The 12500-nt window shown below is 48.4% G+C and overlaps 1 protein-coding gene across 2 annotated transcripts in view; it reads right to left on the bottom strand.

Annotated features, from left to right (window-relative positions):
• The window catches only part of pde2a (phosphodiesterase 2A), a 58629-nt gene that overhangs the window by 36768 nt on the left and 9361 nt on the right, over positions 1-12500 (bottom strand). Inside the window, exons 1-2 of one of the 2 annotated variants that reach the window (XM_076014964.1) lie at positions 5287-5494; positions 4976-5066 (exon numbers count right to left, since the gene is read on the bottom strand). In XM_076014964.1, the coding sequence (XP_075871079.1) occupies positions 4976-5066; positions 5287-5321 (126 nt within the window). In that variant the 5' untranslated portion in view covers positions 5322-5494. Of the gene's footprint in view, positions 1-4975; positions 5067-5286; positions 5495-12500 lie in introns of those variants that run through there. The other variant, XM_076014963.1, reaches the window with a different exon arrangement.

Below are 12500 nucleotides of genomic sequence, written 5' to 3'. Positions count from 1 at the left end.
GATGGGGCGGGGGGGGCGTTCCATTTACTTTTCGCTTGAGTGTCCTTGTTAATTAATTAAGGTTTCTCAGTGAACACTCGAGGGAGACGGAGCCGCTGAGGAGGAGATAATCAGCAGCACCAGCGGCGCCACCTGTCTGTCTGTGGTGTCATTACACTGGTTGGGCAGCAGGGGGCGGCCTCACAGGCTCAGTAACGACCCATTCATTTCCAACTGACTTACGACAAGCGCTTATCAACTTAGACTCCGCCCACTCCCACGTCCCCACCAATGGGAAAGCCTGTAGCCTGGAGGAGGAATCTGATTGGTCGTCACTCCCGCTCCGGTCAAAGGTGTGACATCATGTTATGACTCTGATTAACATCATTTTTGTTGTGCGGCTGAACTCGGGTTTCCCTCCTGCCGCTGCTGCTTAGGCTGGATCTCTCCCACGGTCAGTGAACGCCACATGACCCCCTCCACACACACACACACACACGTGATATTGATCCTGTATTGATTCTGTGGGACAGAATTTGCTTGTCTGTGTCGAGCAGCTGCAGCAGGACGGCTGTGAAGAGCAGCGGATCACATGACAAATATCAGTCCGAAACACAATTTCTCTTCCGTTGATCAGCGTTTCAAACGTTAAAACTACTGTCTCAGTGTCATTCATTGCCACAGCTTTTTCCATTTAACACTTCAGTAGTAAACTAGCTTCTATTTTGAACAAGTTTAGTATTTATAAATTATCATCATTATTATATTTAGATCATAAACCATTGTCCTATCCGTGTATACAAGTAAAAACACCAATTCCTGAGCCCGCTGTATCGCCCCAGATTATGTCAATTTTACCACAGAAACTCAGTCATGACATCTGATGATGTCATCAATCGCCATCATCCAATCACATTCACTTATCCTTATTATTATTATTGTTGTTATTATTATTATTATTATTATTATTATTATTATTATTATTATGAGTAAAGATTTCTTTTCTCCGGCTGCTGCCTCAGATCAGGTTGCAAACATTCAGTGTGTGTGCATGTGTGTGCGTATGTGTGTGTGTGTGTGGGCGTATGTGTGTGTGTGTGTGTGTGTGTGTGTGTGTGTCCGTCCGTCCGTCCGTCCACAGGGATGACTAAAAGCTCCTGACATGCTTTTAGACTGAAAGGTACACAACCCTTAGGGACACACACACACAGTCTCTGAGATGGCTGGAAGAGTATATGTGCGTGTGTGTGTCTGTGTCTGTGTCTGTGTGTCTGTGAGTGTATGTGTGTGTTTGCACAACAGTGAATCAATGTCCATTATTGGTGCGAATTGGATCAATAAGAAGGGCGGTCAACCAATATCTAAAAAGGCCAATATAAAGTGAGAGAGACACACACAGGGGACTGCACGCACACACACACACACACACATGCACACGCACACACACACACACACACACACACACGCACACAGCAGAAAGACCAAACCATCCCAACACACACAGTGACTCTCTTCTTCTTCTCTTTTTCTGTCTTTTATTCTACTGTCTTCCTGTCCAGCCTTCTGCTGTGTGTGTGTGTGTGTGTGTGTGTGTTGTTTCTATGTTCCTCCACCAAACTGACCGACCACCTTCCTTCCTTCCTTCCTTCCTTCCTTCCTTCCTTCCCACCAACCTGCCCTTTAATCTTCTTCACATCCCTTCATCGGATTGAAGGAAAAAAAACAAACAACGTGAAAACACTCTGTGCGGTGTGAAAAATGGGACCTCAGCAGATTTCTACAGTCACATGACTTCAAAAAAAAAAGGAAAAAAAAGAGGAAGTAGCCGACATGTTGAAATGAGGATGTGACGACCGCAGGGATATTTTCTCAACGTTGTGACAAAAACCATGTGTTAACCCACCACTGTACCTGACACCTGACGCCTGACGCCTGACAGTCAGCTGATCCACTCCCATCTCATCTCCACCCGCAGCAGCAGCAGCAGCAGCAGCAGCAGCAGCAGGTCACGTCATGCAGTGCAAACAGGTTTGTCTGCTTCTCTCTGGATGATCAAAACAGCCCCGAGGATCTTCAAGTGTCGAGTTTTACCAACGAACAAGAGATTCACAGTTACAACCCCCCCAATCTCCCACACAACCCCCCCCCCACACACACACACACACACACACAGACACACACATACTGCAGTGATGCAGAGCAGCAGCAGCAGCAGCAGCATCACGCTGCTCCTGTCACCACACCAGGCCACTGAGATGTTCCAGGCGAACACAGACACCAGAGTGTGGAAGAGGTGCGACGACGCCCCCTCCTGAACCGTGGAGGTGTCTGCATGACCCCCCCCACCCCCTCCATCAGCCCTGAGGCACAGGAACTAAAATACTTTCACACCTCAGATTTCAGTCACTGTCAGCTGGTGTCATCACACCCTCCATCACCTCCACTCACTTCAGCACCAATGAGAGGGATGCTTGCACTCAACCAAGTCCACTGGTCCACTGGTACACTAGTTCACTGTTCTCACTGGTCCTTTGGTTCTGGTTCACTGTTCTACTGGTCCACTGCTGTGCTTGTCCACTGGTCCACTGTTCCACTGATTTACTGGTCTACTGGTCCAGTGGCCCATCTTTCCACTGTTCTACTGGTTCACTTCTGTACTGGTCCTCTGCTCTACTGGTCCACTGTTCTACTGGTCCACTGTTCTCACTGTTCTACTGGTCCACTTCTGTACTTGTCCACTGGTCCTCTGCTCTACTGGTCCACTGTTCTACTGGTCCACTGTTCCACTGTTCCCACTGACCAGACTGTCACCTTGGTAACCATGGGGGATGTGGAGCTTCTTCCAGAGACATCTGACCCCTCAACTCCAACACATTCTAAGAATCTTTGAGCTTCATGAAGCAACAGGACCGACCGCTGTCAACAGAATTTGGGTTTTTCTTCCCATGAAAATTCAAAAATATCAAAAATTCATGACAGAGCCGAGAGATTTTTCTCTGTGTGGCTTTGACCTTCATCCATGGACACCTCGACATCGGGGCCCCTTTACATCAAGAAAACTGGAAAATATATACAGCTGGTGCACAGAACTGGTGTGTGTGTGTGTGCGTGTGTGTGTGTGTGTATGTGCAGAGTACAAACACACATACACACAGATCCTCTAAGAAACAGAGAGCTGAACACGCCGCATGAATCCACATGAGATAAAAAAAATTCTGCATCACTGAATAATACTGTCCATTTATCAAGGAGAGAACCTCACTCTGACACACACACACACACACACACACACACACACACACGCCGGCCACTCAAGGTGCCCTTGTGTCTGCGGTCATTTGTCAGAGTGTTTGGGCGGCGGCAGCCGACGCTCGCACTGCTTTCGAAACGAACAGCAGGAGATAAAAATTATTTAAACGTAAAAACATCTTTGACCAGCAGGGGGAGGGAGGAGCAGGGTGCGCCTCCTCCTGCTCGTAGTTGCAGTTCCGCCTGAATCTCATCTGAATCGTGATAAACCTGCACTGCAGAAACTCTGAGCTTTTTCATCATTTTCCTCGGCTTCATGCTGTGCGTTGCAATTTTCAGACAGCATCTTTTTGATTGGAAGATTTTACTTTTATTAATTTTTTCGGTGTCCTTGATGCAAATTTCCAAGCTCAACACGACTGCGTCTCGCTGCTGCTCCAGTACCTTCTGGAATGTGGCGTCCAGCGGCGCCACACGGCCCGATCGAGTGGCAGCGGAGAAGAAAGGAAGCAACAAGTAAGAGAGAGAGGTGGAGCAACGACAGCCAATCAGAGGCCGGCGTGGACACCAGCACACAACCAGTGTTGTCAAAGTGTTGGCGACGCCTGTCCGGCCAGGATGACAACAACAATGACGACGGGAACAACAACAAACACAACGAAAATGATGATAATAATAATAATAATAATAATGATAATAATGATAACAACAATATAATAATAACAACAACAACAACAACACACTGCAGCCTCTGACACACTGCAGTTGCCACCACAGAAGCAGGAAACAGCCACTCAGGCTCTCTCTCACACACACACACACACACACACACACACACACACACACGAGGTCGACCACAGCAGAGCTTATTAATTATATACACACATCATCTCCACACCAACATGTTGCATTTGTTGCTTGCAGAACAACCTGTGACTCCGCCCACTGTGACTCCGCCCCCTCCACTCCCCCCCGCCCCCGATCTGATGACAAATTAATCTTCACATCTGTTCTGCCAGAGACGGAGCGCAGATTAAAGCTGCAGCCTGAGCTGCTGCTCGCTCACGTGCATGAGAGCTCACATACACACACATGCAAGAACGCACACGCACACGCACACGCACACACACACACAGGTCACAGAGGAATGCAGTTGGTCAAGAATCAGCGAGGCTTCAACTCAGACCTACATTAGCCATTAGCGCTCCAGCTAATGCCACACAAACACACACACGCACACGCACACAGACACGCACTCGCAGATGCTTGAAAAGCAATTTATAGAAATGCAAATACAAAAACCACTTTTATTAAATATTTTTATACTCATCTTGCAAATTCTACAGAACAAACAAGGGCACCTGAAAGGGCAAACACCTGTGTCATTCCACGTGTCACGCACACACACACACACACAAACGAGGGCTGTTCAAACACTCGACAGCAACATAAATCATTGCTTTCATGTTTATCTCTGATTTATGATTTATCTGTTATCTGAGGCCACACACACACACACACACACACACACACAGAAGCCTCAGGGAACTGATGAGTATCTGAGAAACTCAATCAAGAGACGGAGGCAGAAAGTTGAAGCAACAGGGTTTGAAAACTCTCCTTGTCCAGACAAACAGTGTGTGTGTGTGCGCGTGTGTGTGTGTGTGTGTGTGTGTGTGTGTGTGTGTGTGTGTGTGTGTGTGTGCGACAGTGTGTGGGTGACAGGACCGGAGCGGGGGGGTCCTACCTGGAGCAGCGTGGACGGCGGGCTGGACTCCCTGCTGGTCAGCGCCGGTGCTGAAGCCTCGTCAGGACGCAGGAACACTTGCTGACCGCGTCTGAAACACACACACACACACACACAGTGAGTGTGTGTTGCGTGTGCACACAGGCAGTCAGCTGTCACAGTCTGACTGATAAGATGCAGCAATAAAACGCACACACACACGCACATGCACACGCACACCAGCAGCACATTATCTCTCCCTGAGCTGAAGTGTGCAGGAATTCCAAGGTGTGTGTGAGGGAATGTGTGTGTGTGTGTGTGTGTGTCCTTACAGGTCCTTCCCTCTCTTCCTCTCGAGCGCAGTCATGTCATCTCCACCTGCCGTCGTCACACCGGGCTCTGGAGTCTCTCTCTCTCCCTCTCTCTCCCTCTCTCTCTTTCTCTCTCTCTCTCGCTCTCTCTGTCACACACACACACACTCGCACACACACGCTTCCACCCGGCCGGCTGAGACGCACACTGACGCGGCAGCAACGCAGCACCGCAACGCAAAGAGCCCAGTGCCGCCACGGCCCTCCTCCTGCCTGCTGCTCCTCCTCTGGGTCTTACTGCTCCTCCTCCCTCGCTCTCTCGCTCTCCCTCTCTCTCTCTCACACACACACACACACACACACACACACACACACACACACACACACGCATCTCACAACATTAGCTCCGCTGTTTCAGCCTCACACCAGTAGCCTGGTTGGTGTTCTTTTTTTTCAACTTGTAAGTGAAATGAAAGATGAAAGAAGCAGAAATTATATATAATTTCTCTATATAAATAATTCCTCTCACTTTTCCTTTAATTCAGGCTTTAGCTGTTTTGTTTTTTTTGATCATTTTGAATGATGGATGGACGCTCAGAGTTCACCAATCAAACTCATTCTCCACCAGTACAGCCAGTGGGTAACACCTCCTGGCTTCCTATTGGGGGAGAGCAGCAGTGGTGGGCGGAGTCTAACTTCAGTCCGCACACAAAATTAAACCTCTGCTTCTCCTCACGAATGCAGTTCACTTCAGTTAGTTTGATCCAGATGGTTTGAATCAGTAAGTTCAGATCAGTCGGTTTGATTCAGTCAGTTCGGTTCAGTCGGGTCGGTACAGTCAGTTCTGCTCAGTCGGTCCTGTTCATGTCGGTTCAATCCAGTCGGTTCGGTTCAGTTCAGTCAGTTTAAGTCAGTCGTTTCGGTTCAGTTCAGTCAGTTCGAGTCAGTCGTTTCGGTTCAGTCAGTTTGGTTGAGTCGTTTCGATTCAGTCAGTTCAGTTCAGTTGCTTTGATTCACTCGTCTGTTCAATCGACTCTGTTGCCGCGGTAACACAACACAAACCTTTGGCCACATCAGTTATCTGCTGCAGCGACAGCTCCTCTGACACACGTCGGCGTGACAACGGTGGGAAGATTTATTCATCCCCATTTAATCAGCCGCCCGATGCATCTTCCCGCAACCAGGAGGCGCCGCTGAGTCGCTGACGGACGACTCTCGCGGGTCACATTCAGCCCCGCGGCCACCGCCACACGTGACGCCGTCCATCACGGTGCCAGCGGTGTGAACGTGGAGGGGGGAGGGGAACAACAACCTGGAGTCACCACCTTCTAACTGGCGGCTTCCTGCTTCCTGACCATGTGACCAATCAGAACACGTCATGGTTTATCTTGATGAACTGAATCACAGGACACGGGCACTGACCCGAACGACTCAGTCGTTAAAGCACACATTGATGATCAGCTGACACACACACACACACACACACACACACACACACACAGAAACACACTTGAAATCAACACAGTATTGATCCAAAGTTTGTGATCAAAACAGATACTGCTGCTGCTTCTAGAATGCAATCAACAGTGTTATGTCACACACACACACGCATACATACACACACACACACACACACACCAAGGTTGCAGCAGGCTCTTCATGTTCTTGCTCACATCCTCACTAATTATGTTCTCCTGCTTTGTTGTTTGTCATCCAGCCACTCACACATTGTGTGTGTGTGTGTGTGTGTGTGTGTGTGCGTGCTGACTCCGATAAAGCTGCGCATTGATTGAAAGCTCTAAATGGTGAAGCAGCACTCAGGCCGATGGGACTAATAAACATAATGGCGTGGCTGTATGAACGGCATGGCGAGGCTCCGCCCACCACCTCTGAAAACCTGCTGGTGTCCTCGTTGCGTAGGTGCGATTGCGGTGTGATTGTCCCTCTGCCCAAATACATTTTCTGGGTCACTTGTATTTCGACGGCGGATTAAATTGTTCCGCAGCAGTTTTTTTTTTTTTTTTTTTGAATCCAGCTGAGGTGCGTCGGGTTAATCCTCCGTCATGCCACACATCGCGGTACTGGACACAAAGGCAGCAGGGGGCGCTAGAGAGGCTGGACAGAACCACTGGACCAGCATGCATGAAGACGGCAGGTTCACACAGCAGTCGCTGCTGTGTTGGAGTAATTACTCTGTCAGTGCACTGCTGACACGGGCCGTGTGTGTGTGTGTGTGCGTGCGTGTGTGTGTGTGTGTGTGTGTGTGTGTGTGTGTGTGGGAGAGTGAACATCATTGTACCTCATAACTAATTTCCTTAAACAACACGAGCAGTCAAACAACAGCAGGAAGGCAGCAGTGATACGCCCTGCACACACACACACACACACACACACATACACACACACACACACAGTCGAATGTACGCCGTCCTCTTTGTATTAAAACGTCATCTTAGAAAGAAACACGGAAACAAGAGGCTGCACAGGATTGTAGACCATAACTGGTGAAACACGAGGCTAGTAGTAGTACTACTAGTACTAGTACTATTAGTAGTACTAGTGTTGTCGTCAAGACCGCACCAGCCGAGACCAAGACTAGAGAGTATTGAGATTGAGACCAGACCAAGACTTTATGCATCAAAGAAAAATACATATATAGATAAAATAACAACAGAACAGAAAAAAATTACCTTATCTTTTTTAAATTCAAGCTTGCTTCTAAATCAAACAGCAACATTTTTTTTCTGCAAGATATCTTATAATATTTAAAAAAACAAAAAACAAAAAACATTTTGCTACTTTGCCAACCATTTTGAACCATTTTCAAAAGAACAACTTTGCTTCATAAAATTGAAAAATCAATGAAGGGTGCAGGGTGTCACTCTGGGTGTCACCAACAGAGCGTAAAACGGCAGCAGCTGGACTCTTTTCTGTTATTATCGCGCTATTACAGTGTTGGCTGAGTCTCCAATGGTCTGGATCAAAAACCTCCAGTCTGTCCAGTCCGAGACTGAGACAAGACCCAGTAAAAATGCCTCCGAGTCCAAGACGAGACTGAGACCCTTAAAAAGTGGTCTGGAGACCTAGATCAACCTCCAGTACTACAAAACTAACTAATACTGGTAGTAGTATTAGCACTAGTAGTATTCCTTGTGGCGTGTGGTTCTGCCGAGTTAGGCTCTGGTTTCAAACTGTGACTGGAACCAGTTCCAACAAATCCAACCCCGATGGCAGGTCAGCGAACACAGCGTCCGACTGAAATTTTCAACAGATAATTCTGACATGGGGGACAGATTACTGAAGAAAAAAACAGGAAGAGACGACGAGAGATGGGGAAAAAAAAGCAGAAGCTGAGAAGAAGAAGTGAAAGAAAGAAAAACTGTTTCCTGCTGCGCCTCGGAACTCGACATGCAGCTTGATTTGTTTTCTCTCTGCTGAGGTCAGCGAACGCAGCATCTCATCGGCAGCGGACGACGGCTGAGGGCGTGTCAGTGAATGCAGCACGTCTGAGTCTTGCCGCTTGGCGTTGTCCGGGAACGGTGTGTTCAAACAGCCGACTCTCTCAGACTGAATCACCAAATCACATCCTGAAACCGATCCCTCTGCCTTTCTCAGTTGGCACAAGTGACTCATTCACTGAACTGAACTGACTCGTTCGGCTGACGGTGGGGCCTTCAGACCCAAGATCAGGCTTCATCACGTGGAAGAATTGCAGGTGAGCGGGAGGCATGACGAAGGGATAATTTTTATTAGTGAAATCTTGAGTGATTGAGTCCTGCGATCGCGGCGAGTCCTGAGGCTTTGGAGGACTCGTGAGTGTGTGAAGGTTCTGCACACACCGTCCCACAGCTTTTCAATTGTGTACTCTTTTTGAGGGGGATGCGGGGGGGGGGGGGATTTGTCAATCCTACAAGTTTGTTTTTTTTCTTTTTTTTTAAAAAAAAATGACTCATAAACTTCTGGAACACAACGTCTTTCATTCCCACCGCAGCGGTTTGATTCAAGGTGAGAGCGTGGGCGAGCGAGCGAACGAACCAGCGAGCGAGCGAGCGAGCAAGCGAGCGCACGCAGCGTCGCGCCCTGTCCTCCAACCACACGCACGCACACACACACACACACACACCCAAAAAAAGAAGCACACTCTGGCGCTCCTCGTCCACCTCCTCGCCGCCTGCTGCCGGTTGCTATGTGAGTCGTTGGCAACCTGAGCGACTCGCCAGCCAGTTTCCATACCAACACCGAGGAGCAGCAGCTCTGCAGGAATCTCACACACACACACACACACACGTGTTGCACATACATACACACACACATCGTGGTCGTCTCCGCAACTTGTTGTTGTTTTAGATGAAACGTCTTTGAGCCTTGTTCCTCCCGTTCACGCCTCTTTGTTCTAAGCTCCGCCCCCTTCACTTCCTGAAACCTCCACTGACGGGTCAAACTTCTCCCCAGTGTTGCGTCTCTCCGTCTGTCAGCGAAAGGGTTAAACTGACACGGCGGCCATTCAAGGACCCACTCTTCTGCTCTAAACCAGGCATGGGGCAAACTACGGCCTGGGGGCCCATATGCGGCCCGTTAAAGCCTTTTGATCCGGCCCGCAAAACTTGAAAAAATAATATTACGTCAGTCAGTCATAAAAGAGTTGTATTTCATCAATTTTTTCAGTGTTTTCAGAGTAATTTCAATGTAAAGCTAAATACCGTGATGCCTTCAAAGACATTGATTTGGTTGTAACACCACCAGTCAAAAAGTTTGCCCACCCCTGCTGTAAACGGACTGACATGAAAAACAAGCCAAATGGACCAACTTGCAGCAGCTGTCCCAGCGGAAACCTCCAGGGGGCAGTGTGGAGCAGTGTTGGCCCCACACAGTTGAGAGCAGAGTGTGAAAAGCACACAGGAAAGAAGAAGATGGTGATACAACTGTGTGCCATGATGAATAATGAATAATCAGTAACAGGAGCGGCTCCCCCTAGTGGAGGCCATGGTGTCATCCTGAAGGAGTCGACCGACAGAAATAGGACGCGGCCTCGTGGGTTCAGCGAAAACAGGAGGAACAGTTTCTCCTGTTTACGATCGGGAAGGAGAGCAAGTCCTCCTGTCAGCTGCTTCCCGACACACACACGCACACACGCACACACACACACAAATGCACACACTTCCTTCCCCTCTGTGTTTGCTCAGACCGCCGGGGTCAAAGGTGAAGGGTGGGAGGGGTCGCCGCCAAAGGGAAGTGAAAACCAGAAAACTGGCAAATGCTGCTGCTGATGGGCGGAGCCTGAACCAGGCAGCTACCAGCAAACACACACACACACACACACACACACACACACACACCGGTCCTGATCAACCATCACATTGACCCCTGAACTGCTGGAATCACACCTGCTGATCTGATCCCGGCACAGCCGTGATCATGGTGTGTGTGTGTGTGTGTGTGTGTGTGTGTGTGTGTGTGTGTGTGTGTGTGTGTAAAATAACCGCGCTGGCTGCCATCTGTTGCTATGGCAGCCCCACACACCAGAGCAGGGAAAAAAATAAAACACTCTCAGAACAATTTATGCCCACAATTTCCTCTCAATAATGAAGCAGCACAACACACTGACCCTGACACACACACACACACACACACACACACACACACAGGATCACAGTTACTCTGTTCCCCAGAAGGTTAGGGTTAGTGTCGTTAATCTAATGAGGACATCAAAAATAAAATAAAACATAGAACTGAGTGTGTGTGTGTGTGTGTGTGTGTGTGTGTGTGTGTGTGTGTGGAGGCAGTGCGGAGGAACCGTTTGAGTGTGAAGTGGACACACAGCTTTGGACACAGGCCAAAAGCCTCAACAGGATACACACTGTGTACACACACACACACACTCACACACACACACACACACCGCCCCTACATCCCTCTACATTTGTCTTCCTGTCATTCCTTTGTTTCTTTCCTGGTGATTTTCTTTCACTGGTTTGTTTCTTTCTGTCAATTTCTGCTGCTCTCATACACGCAACGTGAAGAATGTGCAGTCACAGTGCCCCCAAGTGGACAACCAGCCAAACTGCACCCGGATGCCTGGCAGCTCCCCGAGCTGCTGAAACATGAAAGAAAATCAGTTTCTCGTCCCTCATTACTTCACAGTTGGCTTGAAAAAAAAAACAGAACAGAATGAGAAAACAGAACGCAGCAACTGTGTGTGTGTGTGTGTGTGTGTGTGTGTGTTTGTGTGTGTGTGTGTGTGTGTGTGTGTGTGTGTGCACAAGAGACAGAGAGAGAGAACGAGAGAGCGAGACCGCCCAAGGACAAACTTCAAAGTTCTCCCTCTACGTCTGCAGTTCCTCACATCTCCAGTAGGAATGCCAATGAGCTTCTGCTGCCCTCTCAGAGACACATGACAGGAGGGAGTTTAGGGAGTTTACAGCATCTAAGGACCAGAGGTAGTTTAGAGAGTGGACAAGGTTTAGGTAGTAGAGGGAGTTTAGGGAGTTTGTGTCGTACAGGGAGCTCAGGTAGTTTATGTAGTGGACGAAGTTTAGGGAGTTTAGGGTGTGGAGGGAGTTCAGGGAGTTTAGGGAGTTTAGGGAGTTCAGGGAGTTCAGGGACAGAGGATGGAAAGCAGACGATCATGACTGAGATTAAAGGATGGAAGACGTGATTATCCCCTGATTACTGCTCACAGCTCTGTGTGTGTGTGTGTGTGTGTGTGTGTGTGTGTGTGTGTGTGTGTGTGTGTGTGTGTGTGCGGTGGCGGCGCAGTGTGGAATATTGTTGTACATGAGCGGCTGACTGACAGCTGACAACAGGAAGTGAAAAACACAGGAGGGATTCTGTTTGATTTCCAAGCAGAGTGATTTAGCTGAGAGGCGCCAGGAGGGGGCGCCGCTGCGGCTCAGTGTCCAGCTCATCACAACAACCACTGCAACATACCAACCTCATCAACCTCTCTTTCCTCCTCATTCCAAATTCATTTTTGCACTTTTGTTTCCAAATGAATAAATTCCTCAAAATATCCTTTAAGGGTTTTAATTAGCGACTCTCCGTCTTGTATGTGTCAATAAAGTTCATTTTGTTTGCGTGTTAAGACACCGAGTTTTTCCCCAACGTGTTCCAAGTAACTTTAATCGTTCCTTTACATTTTAAGTATATCCGGCTCATCTGGTTCTGAATCAGACATGTTGAAGACGTGAACAGTATTCGTGATTAAGCACAACATCAACCGGCGATAGCAACCACGA

Source organism: Nelusetta ayraudi, unplaced genomic scaffold, assembly GCF_046127955.1.
Source record: "Nelusetta ayraudi isolate G7.1 ecotype Tasmania unplaced genomic scaffold, CSIRO-AGI_Nayr_v1 ptg000175l, whole genome shotgun sequence".
Lineage (NCBI taxonomy): Eukaryota > Metazoa > Chordata > Actinopteri > Tetraodontiformes > Monacanthidae > Nelusetta > Nelusetta ayraudi.
Note: the sequence above shows the minus strand (reverse complement) of the source record. Positions and strands in the feature narration are given on the sequence as shown.